This window comes from Geotrypetes seraphini, chromosome 2 (genome assembly GCF_902459505.1).
Source record: "Geotrypetes seraphini chromosome 2, aGeoSer1.1, whole genome shotgun sequence".
NCBI lineage: Eukaryota > Metazoa > Chordata > Amphibia > Gymnophiona > Dermophiidae > Geotrypetes > Geotrypetes seraphini.
In genome coordinates this window covers 432,202,050-432,219,751 of record NC_047085.1, presented here as the reverse complement: position 1 = coordinate 432,219,751, position 17,702 = coordinate 432,202,050, and the positions used below count along the sequence as shown (strand labels likewise).

General features: G+C 42.5%; 1 protein-coding gene across 1 annotated transcript in view; it reads right to left on the bottom strand.

Moving 5' to 3' along the window:
- The window catches only part of MRC1 (mannose receptor C-type 1), a 239,932-nt gene that overhangs the window by 11,723 nt on the left and 210,507 nt on the right, over positions 1 to 17,702 (bottom strand). The window contains 2 exon segments of the mRNA XM_033932883.1: positions 8,424 to 8,540; positions 14,966 to 15,115. Of these exon segments, the coding sequence (XP_033788774.1) occupies positions 8,424 to 8,540; positions 14,966 to 15,115 (267 nt within the window).

Genomic DNA, 17,702 nt, shown 5'->3' with positions numbered 1-17,702 from the left:
GATACCGGAAGAAGTGATCTGGCTTTGGGGGAAGGTGGTGGAGAGCCTTTTCACCTCTCAGGACTTGAAATATCCTTATCCCCTCCAGTTCCATCTAACCCCGTGTGTCCAGCCTCTGCCGGGGCTCAGTTGCAGGAGATCTATGACCCCGGAAGGGATTCAACGGGGTTTCCTGGTGAGGGCACTTAGCCAGTAATGGCAGGGCAGCTGAAACCATCAGAGAGGGAATTAACCCTGCTCCCATGGAGGCGTCCTTAGGAGACATTTGGTTACTCCTACAGCGGCTGGAGATTGCAATGGCTAAAACTACTGAGGCGGTAACAGATATTAATTCTAAGATTGATAACCTTACTAAAACTGTCTACTCAGTACAAATGGACTTCTCAAACCAAACCAAACAGATGCAGGATGATATACAGCAGTTGCAATTGTTTAAAATAGCAACAATCAAAGATAATTCCTCTATACATAGAAAACTAGAACAAATTGACAATTATAACAGGAGATTAAATCTTCGTATCTTGAATTTTCCAATTCCACCTGGAACTCCGCCTATAGATTTTTTCAAAAGATATTTAATTTAAAATTTGGAAATTTCCCCTAATAATATTCCTCCTTTAAATAAGATTTACTATCTGCCGAATAAAAAGATTCCTCAAAGAGAGATGGAGAAAAATAATGGACGAGAGAAATATTGATTTTGGTAATGTTACTGCTCTTCTGGAACAAACTTTGAACTCAGATACTGAAAGAGCTACGCTTCTAACATTCTTTGTTTTTGAGCAACATCTAAATATGATTTTAAGATTATACTTTAAGAACTCTCAAAAACTATTTGGAGAACAACTGATTTGGATGTATCCAGACGTTTCAAAAGTTACTCAAGAGCAAAGAAAAGATTTCCTTTCCTTACATCAAGAAACACTCTTCAACTGGGGGTGACGTTTCTTTTGGCCTAACCCTGTAAATGTCTGGTGAGGTATTTGGGAATTAAGTATGCATTTTTTTCTCCAGACCACTTGAAGGAGTTCCTAAAAGTCAAAAAGATCATTAAGGACTGATTAAGAATGGACTATAATTAGATGGTAGCCGCGCCACACTAAGCTTTTTCCTTTGAAGGTACTTTTTAATTTAATCTCTCCAATATTATATGATTATCACACCCCCTAAATTGTGGTCTAAGGAAGGGATAACGTTGTATTTCGATAAGTTTTGTATAATTAGTAAAAAATTGTTTCTTTCTCTATGTTGCATGGAACAAGATTATTCTTGTGAATTGAACTGAAAATTCAATAAAGAAATAAAAAAATTAAAAAAAAATTTTGCTATAAAAGTTGCCGGGTGGAGGCAGCAGCGATTCACAGCGCTGTCCCGCTGCCAACCTTGGTTCCTTCTCTCTATTGTGGCCCACTCATTCTGACAATTTCCTGTTTCTGCTGGAGCAGGCCGCAGTGGAGAGAAGGTGTCGGGGTCAGTGCCAGGACAGTGCTGTGAATCACTGCCGCTACCCATCAAATTTTATAACAAATTTAACGTAGACGTGTTAGGGGAAATAAAAAGAAATGCCAGAAAATGCTACTCCAGGGGGGGATAAATGGAGTAGATGCCAGGAAAAGGATGTGGCAGAGAGCTGACCAGCAGGTACTGTAGGGGTGTTTCCTTATTTGCACCCGAAGGTTAGGCCTCTCTGACATCATCAAGCCTGAACCATTGTTTGCAAGAAATCATTCCAGCCTAAATCTAGCAAGAAGAGAAAGAAGAATACATCTTTGCTGTTTCTGCCTGATGCATTCTGGGTATGTACCAGAACTGTATTCTAGTCAAGGACATCCAGCTATGCCTACATGCTCTGCCTATGTGAATATTGGGAGAGTTATGGCTCATGTGCTTCTTATCTAACGAACACGCCTCTGTTTCACAGCCTGAGCGAGACTCTATACAGAAAGGCTATTCATCTAAGTTATGTTTCTGGATTGGTCCGGAGAGGTCATCTGACGAGATCCAAGTGAAATGTGCTAATTATAATTTAGTCTGTGCCAGGATGTGAGGGAACTCGCATCTTATCATAGGTTACTCTGCATTTTCTATAATAATTAAGACCTGAAAAGTTACCTCTTGTGACTCTCTGCCTGAGAGAGAGAGAAACCGGACTTTAAACAGATCTGGATTCCATCACATAAAGGAAACCTTTGCTGCCAACCTAAGTTACAGCTTCTCCAGTTGCTGACGGACTGTTCCTAAACAGAAGGATCTCCATATCTGCTGAGCGGAGGAAAGACGTCTTCCAGTTCACCTGATTCTGTGCTACGGCCTAATTGGAAGGTGAGGATAAGGAATTATATGTCTTTTCAGCTGGGTTAGAGAGGGAATCCTATTGTCTTTAGGATAAGGATTAGTTTGCTGCTAATCAGGAATTATTGTTATAAGGAATTATTTAGAGTGTAAGAATTAGTTTTACTCATTGTGATAATTATGTAATGAGATATATGCATGTATTCGGATATTTTGTGAACAATAATAAGTTATTGCTGCTGGCTTATGAACTATATTTTTCTATTTTCATAATAAAAGTATTTCATAATGCCTGGGTCTCTATTCTTAGTATAAACTGGCAAAATAACGAACCTTGGGTAAGGAGATTATGGGTTCCCTAGCATCTGACTAAAACATGCCCGTATTAGTTTATGTAACTGATTAGTCATCCATAAATCTTTCTACAGTAAGCTGGCCGGCAGTCTGAGGCTGCTGGGTGGATGAGCCTGAGTCTAAACTGGGTGGGCAAGGTCTGTCTAGGCCCACCCATGGCTATGCCCCTGGTGCATCAAAGGCTAGGGTGCCCACTGGTGCCTGTCTAGTTTAAGCACTGCTAGGAATGATTCTATAAACAGTGCCTAACTTAAGATTTAAGGCCAGCCCAGCACTGAAAGAATGCCTACAGTGTGTGGCCAAGCTGTCAATGGATCCCATAAGGAAAAGGGGTGGACAGAAAGGAAGGGAGAAGAGGGGAAGGAGACAATGGAAGTAGGTGAAGAATAAATGGAAGAGGCTGGAAGGAGAGGGGAAGAAATAAGGTGTGTAAGTGGGGAAGGAAGAGGGAATATGCTTGACAATGGGAAGGAAAGAGGCAATACTAGAATGGTGGAAGAAAAGAAAGAGAGCTGTTTCAACTTTGAAAGATTTGTGGCAATGTTCATAAAAGGTTTAAAAATATTTGCTCTTGTAATATACTCTGCTTAATATATTCTTTACTGTTTTAGGTTTTGTCCAAAATAAACAGATATTTACTCATCTAATGAGCCATTTTATCCATTGAGTTTCTCCCATTTTTTTAATGAATTTTGATCAAATTGCCATTCCTATAATTGAGATTTTATCTGTATGTCTGTTTTTCCATCCATCATCCATCTATACATATGTGCACTTGCACAGCTGGACAAGCAACCAATAAGATCAGAAGCTAGGAAAAGATGAGAAAGCAGGGAGTCTTGGTCTCACCACCTGAAAAAGCTGATAAGGCATCAGAACTGCCTGTTTCTCCTCCACTTCTTTCTGGCCTATCCTAAAAGGCTTTTTCATATGGTGATCAGTTCAGAGTTATACTGGCTGTTGGAGATTTTAGGCCCAATTTGTCCTTCTTCCTCTACCAGTCTCCTCCTCTTCAGATATCCATGTTACTTTTTCACCCTACTTCTACCGTGTTTCCCCAAAAATAAGACCCACCCCGACAATATGCCCTAGCATGATTTTCAGGGTAGGAATTAATATAAGCCCTACCCTGAAAATAAGCCCTAGTTACGAAGAAGCCTCCTCCAACCTGCGTGTGTCCCGGAAGTTATCTCCACTGCCGATAGGGAGCAGGAAAAACAATTACAGCAGCCGCACGAAAGTTTCCCTGCGGCTGCTGAACGTCCCTCCAACATGTGCATTGTCTCAGCGGCTGACAGAGCAGGAAAGCAATTTTATCAGCTGCAGCAGCCACACAGAAGCTTCCTTGCGGCTGCTGAATGTCCCCCTAACCTGCATTTTGTCTCGGTTGTCTCCACTACCTACAGGGAACAGAACAAGCAATTTTATCAGTTGCTTACAGCAGCTGCAGCACAACCTGAAACGGGGGCTCCTGGTAGTTGTCTCAGGGTCCTAGATTCTACTTTCTCTCAGTCAGTCTCTGTCTCAGTCATCTCTACTGCAGCACCTTCAGGTTTAGGGCACCAGGGAAAAATAAGACATCCTGCAAAATAAGTCCTAGTGTGTTTTTTGGGCCCAAAATTAATATAAGACAGTGTTTTATTTTCGGGGAAACACGGTATCAGTCATCTGCACTCAGCTCTACCCACCAGTGACTCAGGAACTGCTCCAGTGAGTTTTCCCTGGCCATCTTTACCACATCTAGCACACACAGACCCCTCAAACGATGAACAGAAGTCTACATTTGTTACCCATAGAAGTTTATTCATTATTTAAACTGTATTTATTAATATTCTGAATTATCCCATTTTGGCTCCCCATTATTTGTCATTGTTTGTGCCTTCCGTATTGTCTCCAAGGGATGTTGTAGACCCTGAAAGGGGCTACATGAAGATTAGGCCCCCCCCAGGAAAACATATATAGTGAAATTCAGACATAAAGAAGATTGCTCTGATATATCAGATAAGATTTGATATGATAGAAAGCTTGCACTATACCCCAGAAACTTATTAGAACATATTAAGCAAGTGCCATAGGCAATAGGAGCTTGTTAAGCAATCATCATGTCACTCTGACCATCTACAGGAAGGCAGGAAATATAAAATTAACTGCTAAAAGGAACTAATCTGAAGAACTAATCTGAAGAACCATGGGGTGGACGGAGACGTGCATAGATGGATCAGAAACTGGTTAGAGGGTAGGAAACAGAGGGTAGGGGTGAAGGGCCACTACTCGGACTGGAGGAAGGTCACGAGTGGTGTTCTGCAGGGCTCAGTGCTCGGGCCGCTGCTATTTAACATATTCATAAATGATCTAGAAACAGGGACGAAGTGTGAGATAATAAAATTTGCGGACGACACCAAACTATTTAGTGGAGCTCAGACAAAGGAGGACTGCGAAGAATTGCAAAGGGACTTGGACAAACTAGGGGAATGGGCAACGAGATGGCAGATGAAGTTCAACGTTGAGAAGTGTAAAGTATTACATGTGGGAAGCAGAAACCCAAGGTACAATTATACGATGGGAGGGAAATTCAATAATTTGGGTACTCTCATTCAATAAGTTATTGAATGAGAGTACCCAAGTAAGGGACTTGGGGGTAATGGTGGACATGACAATGAAACCGATGGCACAGTGCGCAGTGGCCGCTAAGAGAGCGAATAGAATGCTAGGTATAATCAAGAAGGATATTACAGCCAGAACAAAAGAAATTATCCTGCCGCTGTACCAGGCGATGGTGCGTCCGCATCTTGAGTACTGCATCTAATATTGGTCGTTGTATCTTAAGAAGGATATGGCGTTGCTCGAGAGAGTTCAGAGGAGAGCAACACGTCTCATAAAAGGTTTGAAAAACCTTTCATACGCTGAGAGATTGGAAAAACTGGGACTCCTTTCCCTGGAGAAGAGGTGACTTAGAGGGGATATGATAGAGACTTACAAGATCATGAAGGGCATAGAGAGAGTAGAGAGGGACAGATTCTTCAAACATTTGAAAAATAAAAGAACAAGAGGGCATTCGGAAAAGTTGAAAGGGGACAGATTCAAAACGAATGCTAGGAAGTTCTTCTTTACCCAACGTGTGGTGGACACCTGGAATGCGCTTCCAGAGGGCGTAATAGAGCAGAGTACGGTACTGGGGTTCAAGAAAGGATTGGACAATTTCCTGCTGGAAAAGGGGATAGAGGGGTATAGATAGAGGATTACTACACAGGTCCTGGACCTGGTGGGCCGTCGCGTGAGCGGATTGCTGGGCATGATGGACCTCAGGTCTGACCCAGCGGAGGCATTGCTTATGTTCTTATGTAATCCAACCACCTCAGGGTGGGCCAACTTTAATCCCTTTTACTTCGTCCTAGTAAACACCAAACTCTGCTTATCACTGCTAAATCTAACAGATCATGTGAGAATAAATCATAGAGGGTAACTTTAGTGCACTTCCCTGACACCATAAAAGTAGCAGCCTTCAGGGAGGGCTAAGCACTGATCTAGTCCTTGCTTGAAGGTAAAGGGTTTTTATGACATTACGACCTTGTGATTTATGGCTTGTGTAATGTGTCTTTTGTCCATGGACCATATGACCTATGGCTTGCATCCTGTGACGTATGTAATCAATATCTTTTGACCTTTGCTTGTCATTTTGGCCTTCAAACTTCTCAGTAAAAGGAAGCAGATCTGTGTGCCACAGTGAGTCATTTCTTGATGATGATGCTTTAAGCATCAGATAGAAATCTCCCTGAAGCTTCGGTTTCTGTATATTTTATGATCCATAATTGTGTGTGTGTACCTGATGTGCTTCTTGTTCTCCCTTCGCATCTCAGTTAGAATTCCCCTATTAAGACCAGGGGGTTGCTCTTTGTGCAGGTGAATCTTTTCCAACAATGGCCTTGGTGCCTGTGACTCTGAGGGTGGGGGGGGGGTTCACTAACCTGCCAACCGGAGACCGGAGAATTCCTCACTAAGGTAGGATCATGGGTAATTTATGTACTCGAGAGCATGCTGATAAGGAAACTTTAAAGGATATCCTTAGGGAAGCCACGGCTCTATAGGTGGCTCTATTGGTGTTATGTTTAAGCGTTATGGTGAGAAGGCATTAACTCCCATCCCCAGGTGGCATCGGATGACAGCTGCTGTTAAAGAGATTACCGTTCCCAACAGGGGGGTACTTTCTCTGTTGAGAAACTGTCTTATTTAGCAGAGTAGCTACGCTCTGAGCACCACGGTGGGGATCATAGGAATGCTGATTGGCCAATGTTTTGTTTATGGTTAGAGGAGATTTAGGGTTTTTTTTTTCACTTATACCGTTGTCAGTACTAAGAGTTTTTTGTGTATGACACGGTGCAACTGAACGCTGAAGGTCTAAACTGATGCTAGGGTTGTCTATCTGTCTTTAGAATTGTATCTGTGTATAAGATGTTTATAATTCTCAGCAGTATGTTTTTTGGGTTTTTTTTAAATAATTCTTTATTCATTTTTATAATTTACATCAAGTGCATAAAAAAATAACACTATTTTGACTTAAATAAATCACTTGAAATTCTACAATTCTTTAAATTACAAATAATTATCCCTTTCCCTCCCATCCCTTCAATACCTCATAACACATATACCATATAATAAAATCCCCCTCCCCCCACCCCATTCTTTCATTTGTACAAATCAGGGAAAATAATACCTATTCATTGCAATAATTTGTTAATGGCCCCCACACAGTATGTTTTGCTGTCTCGTTATTCTGCTGGAGAGGAAGTGAGTGTCTGTGTGTATGCTGTCTTTTTCATTTAAGATGTGAGAAATAACTTTTTGGTTTATGTTTACTCCCTTTTCCCTTCCGGACGCAGTCGGTTTTAACGAACCTCATTTAAATGCCTGGCAGTGGAGGATAACGGCATTACCTCACTGACTAGGTCTTTTAGGACACTGTACCCCTGTGTTATCTAATATGTTCTGATTTTTTTCTTTCCAGTGCTTTCCTGAATGCAATAGGAGATTCTGTTTCCCTAAGTGGGTTTTTGGGCTCTTCATTTAATGGAGAGTGTATAACATCTTTGCTACTCCCCTTGTGATGTTGAGATATGTAGTAGAAAATATTTTATCCGTAAATATTTATTACCCTGTATCTGAGCCACCGAAGATCAGGATTTGAGTTCCCCTTTTCCCTTCTAGTCACTGCACTACACCAAGTTGGGTTAGTTCTGTTCATCTGCGCATCGATGTGAGGGGAGCTGAGGTATTTTAGTTTTCCAAGGGCCAAATACATATTTTAGTCTCTGCAAACACAATTTATCCACCCAGGACATCAGTGTGCTGGATTCTGGTGCAGTAGTTAAGGCTGCCTCAACACACTGTTGTTTCTGACCATGGGTTGATTTCTCATGAAAGCCGTAGAAAATGCATTGTGTTTATGAGCAAAAATCCCCTTTTTCCCTTGTATATTCTCTATTTTTGCCATTGTGCAACCCCCGCCCTCCCCCAAACACACTTTTAATTATGATGTCCTGTTTAAGGGGCATTTGCTACATGAGCAGGAGATTGTTAAAACTTTATCTCCCTAAGTAATGTGTAATTAGAACTTGTTCTCAGTTGAAGAAAGTTATGATGTTTTTCCTTTTCACTTCTTTCCCTTTCATCTGGGTTTGGATCACACGTCCTAAAATTACTCTCATTCTTTTACAGCTGTTGTATACCTTGACATTAGACGTATTTATGATGCTTATCAGGTATAAATCCAAAAATATTACCATTTACATTCTTGTACATTCCTATCCAAAAACCTTTAGATTTGTCATGCAATATCTCCATGTGCTGCCAGACAAAGTCGGATTCTGCTGAGTCTTCTATGGATACCAAAGAAGCTTCTGTAAATAGAGGAATTCATTTGGGAAAATGTTAAAGACTCAACTATTTGTAGATGCATTTCTCTGAGCAAATGATTTTATGCAAGGCTGAATTTGTCTGTTTTTATTTCTATTTTGTACAGACTCTTAATATTTTATGTATGTAACTTCTAGTAAACCATTTTGGAAAAAAAAAAGTATAGAAAATTTAAAAATAAATAAATAAATAAATATTGACAGCATGAAAGTGAATGTAATGTCATTTATCCATTTAGTCTAACTTTATATTCTAAGGGGTTTAAAAAAAAATCATATTTTACAAACATGATAACCTGCATACATTTTGGGATATGTGGGATATAAATGTTTGTAAATAAACCCATCTTCCAAAATTTGACTTCTCTTCTAGAAAACTGGATTATTAAATGCATCTTCCCTGGAACATTCATTGCTAGAAAATGTGGTGAAAGTTAGCTTAGCAGGGTTTTAAAAAGGCTTGGATAATTTCCTAAAAGAGAAGTCCATAGGTCATTATTGAGATGACTTAGAGAAATCCACTACTTACTCCTAGGATAGGCAGCATAAAATCTGTTTTACTACTTCAGATTTAGCTAGGTACTTGGGGCCTGGGATGGCCACTGTTGGAAACAGGATAGTGGGCTTGATGGACCTTGGCTCTGCCCAGTATGGCAATTCTTATGTTCTAAATATATATGGGAATTCAATCGTGTAAGTCAGACTGAATGTAAGAACGCATTGAGAATACTGCTATGATAGCCTAGGACCATTCATACCACATTAACACAGAACACTCATTAACATCACACCATCAATATCAGAAATTATAAAACAACGGAGAAAAATAAACCTCAAGTGTGAGAGGCCGGGACTACACAAGTGCCCGAGTCTATTCACATCATCACTGGTTTATGAAAAAACTCCGTGTACATTTAAATCAATACTTCTTCATTCACACTCAATAACTTCTTAAGAGTTTTCAAAGAATTTTCTCAAAAGTGTTTCAGGGTGATATATAAAGACATATTCATGGCATGAACCAGATCCCAAACTAATCAAAAACAGCACGAGGGCTACAGCTCAGCTAAACAGGTGTATGCAATTTGTTGAGGCATGGAAATTTGGAGCACAAGAATGAGAACAAGCAACAACTCATCTGAAAAAACGGAGTGTCCCAAACGATGCTCAGTCCTTTATCCCGACAGAAAAGTCCTTCTGTTTCGCCTAAAAGGCTACTTCAGGGGAAAGATCCAATGTCCAAAAAATCTCCTGCTTCTTTCAACGCCACAAACATGCAGCTGGAGGAGCCAGCTGCATGTTTGTGGCGTTGAAAGAAGCAGGAGATTTTTTGGACATTGGATCTTTCCCCTGAAGTAGCCTTTTAGGCGAAACAGAAGGACTTTTCTGTCGGGATAAAGGACTGAGAATCGTTTGGGACACTCCGTTTTTTCAGATGAGTTGTTGCTTGTTCTCATTCTTGTGCTCCAAATTTCCATGCCTCAACAAATTGCATACACCTGTTTAGCTGAGCTGTAGCCCTCGTGCTGTTTTTGATTAGTTTGGGATCTGGTTCATGCCATGAATATGTCTTTATATATCACCCTGAAACACTTTTGAGAAAATTCTTTGAAAACTCTTAAGAAGTTATTGAGTGTGAATGAAGAAGTATTGATTTAAATGTACACGGAGTTTTTTCATAAACCAGTGATGATGTGAATAGACTCGGGCACTTGTGTAGTCCCGGCCTCTCACACTCAGTGTTCCCTCTAAGCGGGCGGGTGTTGTGAGCAAACTTTTTTCACTGTGAGCTAAAAATATCGGGCGCCAGCAAGTTATGAGCCAAATAAATATGTTGCTTTCTACCACAGAACTTCCTTACGTTTGTATGGAATCTATCCCCTTTCAACTTTAGAGAGTGCCCTCTCGTTCTCCCTGCCTTAGCTACTAAGTCTATTCCCTTCAGTACCTTGAATGTTTCTATCATGTCCCCTCTCAATCTCCTCTGCTCAAGGGAGAAGAGGCCCAGTTTCTCTAATCTTTCGCTGTACGGCAACTCCTCCAGCCCCTTAACCATTTTAGTTGCTCTTCTCTGGATCCTTTCGAGTAGTACCGTGTCCTTCTTAAAGTACCAGTGCTGGACGCAGTACTCCAGGTGAGGGCGTACCATGGCCCGGTACAGCAGCATGATAACCTTCTCTGTCTCTTCAGTCCAGCATCTGCCCCTTCCATTCACTGTCTGTCTTTCCCTGCCATCTCTCCTCCTGCCCCCCCCCACCCCCCAATTTGGTCTAGCATCCATCATCTTCCTTCTGTTCCCCTCATGGTCTGGCATCTCTATCCTTCCCTCCCCCCTGTGGTTTTTAGCATATCTCTCTTCTCATTTCCTCCACTCAGATCTGATCATTCTCTGCTCTCTCTTCCCTTTTCTTCTCTGGTCTTCCTTCTCTATTTTCTGCCTCCATCTAAATTAAATTCTTTCTTACTATTTAGTCCCGTTTCCCTCTTTTCACTGTGTCTACACACAGCTTGTCACCCCTTTCCCTCACCCCTCCATTATCTTACTATTTTCTTCCCCCTTTATTTATCTCCTCCTTCCATCCAGTATGTGTTCTTTCCCCACTTCCATTCAGCATCTGCTCTCCCTTCTCAACTGACATCCATCTGCCTTCTGCTCTCTCTCCCTTCTTCTCACTTCCATCATCTGTCCCCTTCTCTCTCTCTCTCATCTCCTCCATTCCATCATCTGCCCCTTCTCTCTCTCTCTCTCCCCCCCCCAACTTCCATCATCTGCCCCCCTTCCCCTCACCTTTGTGGGTCACTTTCTTTCCCCTGAGGGTGGCTCATGTCACAGGGGAAGCTTTGGCCGAGCAGAACCGCTTGATTGACAGTGGAACTTACTTGATTGATGTCGATGCTGGGGCCCGTTGCCGTTTGAAGGAAAAAAAAAAAAGGTGGAAAAAAGGAACCTGTAAAGGCGAGAGGAAGAGAAACCTCCAGGACAGCTGCTTTTTGCCCTCCTTCAGCGGCCCAAGAGTTCAGACCAGCAGCGGCAGCTCTGTATGCTTTTAACTTCGGCACAGAGCTGCCCCTAATCAATAGTTTAGCGCGGTTTCATGAGGCAGCCTCGGGGCCTTTGATAGCCGGCCCGCTTCGATGATGCGATGTGGGCCGGCCTAGCAAAGGCCCCGAGGCTGCCTTATGAAACCGCGCTAAACTATTGATTAGGGGCAGCTCTGTGCCGAAGTTAAAAGCATACACAGCTGCCGCTGCTGGTCTGGAGGTGCGGAGACAAGGCAGGAGGCAAACGCGGTGGAAGGCAGGAGTCCCGGCGAAGGCAGGAGTCCCGGCACAGCGACTGCAACAGGAAGTTGCAAGTCAGCTGACGCCGGCCTTTCGTTGCGGCGGGGACCGAATCCTTCGCGGACCGGCAAGATTTTGTTTGCGGACCGGCGGTTGAAGAACTGTGCTCTACACTGTGTGCGCTGTGACGAGAAACTTGTGCGCTGCGAGGTAATATTTTGTGCGTCAACGCACCCCAGCGCAGCTTAGCGGGAACACTGCCCACACTTGAGGTTTATTTTTCTCCGTTGTTTTATAATTTCTGATATTGATGGTGTGATGTTAATGAGTGTTCTGTGTTAATGTGGTATGAATGGTCCTAGGCTATCATAGCAGTATTCTCAATGCGTTCTTACATTCAGTCAATTCTTATGTTCTTACATTTTTGGAAAATGTATCCATTTCTCTTTTTTTTTCTATGTATTTTCCAGAGCATTTATGACAGTTGTTTCTGGGTCATTCTGTTTTGTATTTTCTTTTTATCTGACCAATAATTAACCTGTGGCAGTCAGCATTTTTAAAAAACACTGTCACAGGTAGAATTAGCCTCAAATATTCAATGCTGGGCCACATCTGTGCTCTGGAACTGTATTTCTGTTTATTCACAATATGCTGGCTGTTGGAGCTTACATGAATCCCAGCTGATATTCAGGTGGGACCTGCATAAAATACTCATGCAGGCCCTAGCTGAATATTGGCTGAGAACCACATAAGAAGAATCAGGTGCTTCAGTTTCCTCACTATCCCCTGTCCCACGATCCCGATTTACCCTCTCTCTACCCCCCCAACACCCCATCTTCATAGACCCTCTTAGCATCCCTGGTGGCCTATGGTCTAGGGCAGTGGTTACCAACTGTGTCCCGGAGGACCACTAGCCAATTAGGTTTTCAGGATATCCCTAATGAATATGCATGGAGCAGATTTGCATGCCTATCACTGCCATTAAATGCAAAGCTCTCTCATGCATATTCATTAGGGCTATCTCAAAACTCCAACTGGCTGGTGGTCCTTCAGAACAGGGTTGGGAACCACCGGTCTAGGGGGTCCTATAAGCAGGAGCAATTCCCACTAGTTCCTGCCCATCGTGAGTCTGGCCTCAAAAAGGCCACCACAATCTATAGCAGCAGTTTTGTGGCACTTTTTTTTGTCCTAACTTTAGTCACCTAATTAACCAGTTAGCGGTCTGAATACTGCCACTAACTAGTTAAGTACCAGCTTCTCACAGGCTCCGCCGAAGGCCCACCCATTCTGTAACCAGCGTCAATGTAGACGGCTGCCTTAAAAGCACTGGTTATAGAATCAGGCCTAAGCAGCCATGATAGGAGGCTGGATTTTCCAGGCCTACATTTGCACCGCCTATCATTGCAGCTAGATCGCTGCAGCCATAAGCTGATCGTGAGTTAGCAGGGATCCCTGAAGAATGCTGCTGGCTCAGCTGATTGGGGGGCAGGGGGAATTTCCCTTCCACAGTCAGCTGAGCTGGGTAAATCAGACAGAGCCTCCCCACCAATCTGCCTGACACTCAAAACACCCCTCCCCAACTAAGATAGGCAGGAGGGATGCCCACTCCCTCCTTCCCTGATACCCATAATACTCCCCCAACTGTGATAGGCAGGAGGGATGTCCACTTCCTCTTGCCAAAATTCCTGATACCAGATACCAGTATCCAGGCCAATGAGAGTCTTAGACCCCTCCCAGTGTATCCCAGGATGCAATGGGAAGCTGGCCTAATGCCCTGATTGGCTTGGGTACTTAATGCCCCTACTATGAGTGGGGCCTTAGGTGCCTGGGCCAATCAGAGCCTTAGACCCTACCCTGGTGCATCCCAGTGGACATAATTTGAGGTTGAGGGGTTGGAGACTGAAGAGCAATGTAAGGAAATTCTTCTTTACGGAGAGGATGGTGGATGCCTGGAATGCGCTCCCGAGAGAGGTGGTGGAGAAGAAAATGGTGACAGAGTTCAAAAAAGCATGGGATGAACACAGAGGATCTAGAATCAGAAAATAATAGTAAATATTGAAGAACTAAGGCCAGTACTAGGCAGACTTGCACAGTCTGTGTCTGTATATGGCCGTTTGGGGAAGAATGGGCTGGGGAGGGTTTCAATGGCTGGGAGGGTATAGATGGACTGGAGTGAGCTTTGACGGAGACTTTAGTAGTAGGAACCTAAGAACAGTACTGGGCAGAGCTTTAGATTCTTGCCCAGAAATAGCTAAGGATAAGAAGAAAAAAAACAAAACAAATTTTTAGATTGAATCAGGTTGGGCAGACTAGGTGGATCATTCGGGTCTTTATCTGCCGTCATCTACTATGTTACTATGTATATTGCAGCTAAGCATTATGGAGGACTAACAGATCAAAGTTTTTAGACATTTTTGGCATAGTGTGCTTCAAGAAATAAGTTACATGTGTGGACTACAAACTGGACACCCATTTGCACACCTCAATGCATGTTTCCTAGATAGAATGAGGACAATTATGTTAGGACCCTCTCCCCTCTCTCTGCCACTTTCATTTATTTGGTCGTATTCTGGCCATACGTTGATTTGATATATAAGCAGCAATCATTTTCAGCAGGAATTATATATATAGTTGGCACTGAATGCTGAATACATAAGTTGTTTTGAAATTGACCCCCCTATATTTTCTAAAAGTTATAGGAAGGCAAGTACTTAACATGCTTTACATGGATAAATTGGTATTTTGTAACATAAACAGCTTATTTGAAAATTGTCATGCCCTCCTTACAGGTTAAAAGGCAGAGGGTTATATCAAGGAAGAAGAATTCAATACAGAGATTTTATTTAGAGACACCCATGCCTACATTCTCATGTGTACTTTGAACCTGCTTCAACTACCCCAAAGTCAGTTTAAAATTGTTTCCAATGAAAGCAGAGCTATAGTCAATCTTCATTAGGGAATATTTGATCTATAAAATACATGAAAGATCCCAAACTCTGGATGGAAGTGTTTAACTTCTTTTATTTGCACAATTTCTAGAAATTTGAGAATATATCTAAATGTAGCTATATAACTGAACTACTATTGTTTATCAGGAATCCATATTTCTAACAATGGGAGATACCAACCTAATTGGAGACATTCCAGTGAGGCTTCGGACCAGGATTCTATAGAGGAGGCTTCATATAAATAACAGGAATCGCGGAAAGGTATCCAAGCTTCTTTCTCTGATTCTGGGCATTTTCCAGGTTTTTGTGGTAGTTCAGGAGGTGGTTCCACTGTTACAAAGAAGAGTTGAGAAAAATCTTTCAAAAGCATGTTTGCATATGCTAGTCTGGTTCATTTCCTGTTTCAGATCTTCTAAGGCCTGGGCTTGTGGATGCTGTGGAGGCAATATTCACAGCCCTTTGGCAAAAAGAAGCTTCAGCTATTTGCTTAGCTGTGATGTAGCAGGTTCTGCAGGGAGCTGAACTCTGATTACGAACCATCATTACAATGGCTAGGCAAGATATGTGCAAGCTCATTGCACCAATGCAAGCCATTCTCTACTGACATGAGGGCCCAAAGGCTTAGGAAGAAACTGCCAGATCAAAACTATAATTTAAAAGAAATCCTAAGGGCCCTTTTACTAGGGCAGGGCAAAATCTGAGCTTATTGTATACAAGCTCAGTACTTTCTCGCATGCTAAGCCCAAATTTACTGAGGCATGTATAATGGGCATTGAAGCATTTGCTGTGCATTTGTAAAGGGGGGGGGGTATGTTTTTATTTTATTTTTTATAGATCCAGTGCTACTTTTTCCATTAGTGCATGGGACGTACAAAAAAAAAAACCCCAACCAAAACACTTACAAAATTATAACGAGGGAGCAATGGAGTAGCCTAGTGGCTAGTGCAGTTGCCTGAGAAACAGGGGAATTGGATTTGATTCCCAGCGCAGCTCCTTGTGACTCTGGGCAAATCACTTAACCCTAGAACATAAGGGAGGCAATGATCTGCAATGCAAGAACAGCAGACCATACAAACATATGAAGCAAACTAGTTTAAACAAAGCATGTGCCTGACATGGCCACTTTTCACCAGAAGGCTATGTCAGAGGCAAGAACTGTAGACAGAACAATAAAATCCAAACATTCATAAAAAGCCATAAATAATAAGTACATAAACATCAGTTGAACACTAATAAAATTAATTCAGCCTGGTTTTTGGCAAATGATCATGATGCTAACTGCTGTGCTAAACTTTTTTTCATACTGTTACTGATCTGTTACTCTAGAGAGAAAAGTGTGTTTTGATTTCTCTAGGTATATAATTCTTCAGACAGCATCTTCTCACATGTGGTTGACATCATCCATGAACCTGGCACAGACCATCCAAAGTGAACTGTCACTAAGAAATCAAAACGCTGCCTGTACTGCGCAGGTACCTTCTCACCCAGCTTGCTGGACCATCAGTTCTTCATTTTCCACAGGGCGAGAAGCCGTCTTGGTTTTCTCTTCAGCGTATATCGTACGCATTTTTATATACATCTATTATATGCGTTTATTTTCTGCATGTTTTAGCTGCGTACATTTTGTGCCTTCCCGTATTATATTTACTTTCCATTTATTTTATTTGCCAATATTACCAGGAGTGCTTTTAGACCTTGGCCTACTAGCCTCCTTATCCTCTCTGAGGAACCTCGTGCCGATGTTTTTTCTCTCAGGGGTCATTAACCTCCTGATAATTTTTAAACTTTCGGGTCAGTTTCCAAGCATTCGGGAATAGCCACTTAGCCAGTTCCAACACTGAGACTCCTCTTCCCAGCCCTACTCCAGGGTCATCTACTTTAACGTCCAACTCTACCTCAGCTATTTCTGTACTGTCACTATTGGGGGAACTGCATACAACTGCATACAACTGTTCCCCCCCCCTCCTCCAATGCTGCTGCAAAGCAACTACCTTCTCCAACTAAGAAGCTATGATCAGTGCCCCTGCACAAGCGCATTCTGTGCTGACTACCACACAAGTGCCAGTTCCACTATCTGTGCAGCAACGAGCATAATTTGTACTGCCTACGTAACGAGAAAGGAAGCCGGCGCGCACAGTGTTAGAGCAAACTGAACCCAGGCCGTGTTAGAGCCCCACGGCCTGGGTTCAGTTCGCTTGCGGGCGGTGGGCAAGAGGGCAGTGAAGGAGTGTAAGGGAGGGAAGCTGACCTCACCAGGCAGTCGGGGACCCCCTGCCCGTTTTGCTTCCCCCCCATAATGCCCCCTGATATTTTCAGGCCCGAGGCATGTGCCTACTGGGCCTACCCTTTAATCCGTCACTGGCATTAAGGTGGGTATGTAAATGTTTTCCAGCTAGTGCGTTGTACTTAATACTTGCTAACTGGATAATGCAGAGCAAACATGGGAGCATTATCCGCTTCCCAGGAGATACCACACACTAATGGGAATATTAGTGCATGACCTGAATTGAAAAAAAATTGAAATGCCCTAAAAAGTACTGTGGGAAAATTTTGCATTAAGCCAAGTTAACTCCAAATTTTAATGCATTTTAGTAAAAGGGCCCCAAAATGTCAATTGATATCAAATCTGCAAGTAAAATACAAAAATATGCTATATTATTATGCAATATTTGAAAATTGTTCCTCTATGTATTGCATATCTAATATAATAAAACCCTTACCCACGCATGCATAGTTGAAACGGCGTGATCCCTGCCGCCGTGATTTCTGCTTCCATGGTCGTGTTCTGTGCGCGGTGTGTGCGCAGCGGTGGAGTCTGTGGAGGTTTGATTTACGGCGCGTAAGAGGAGTCTGCAGTGCCGATTTTACCCATTGCTGACATCGCTTCCTGCCAACGGCTGTGTGAGACCCGGGAGGA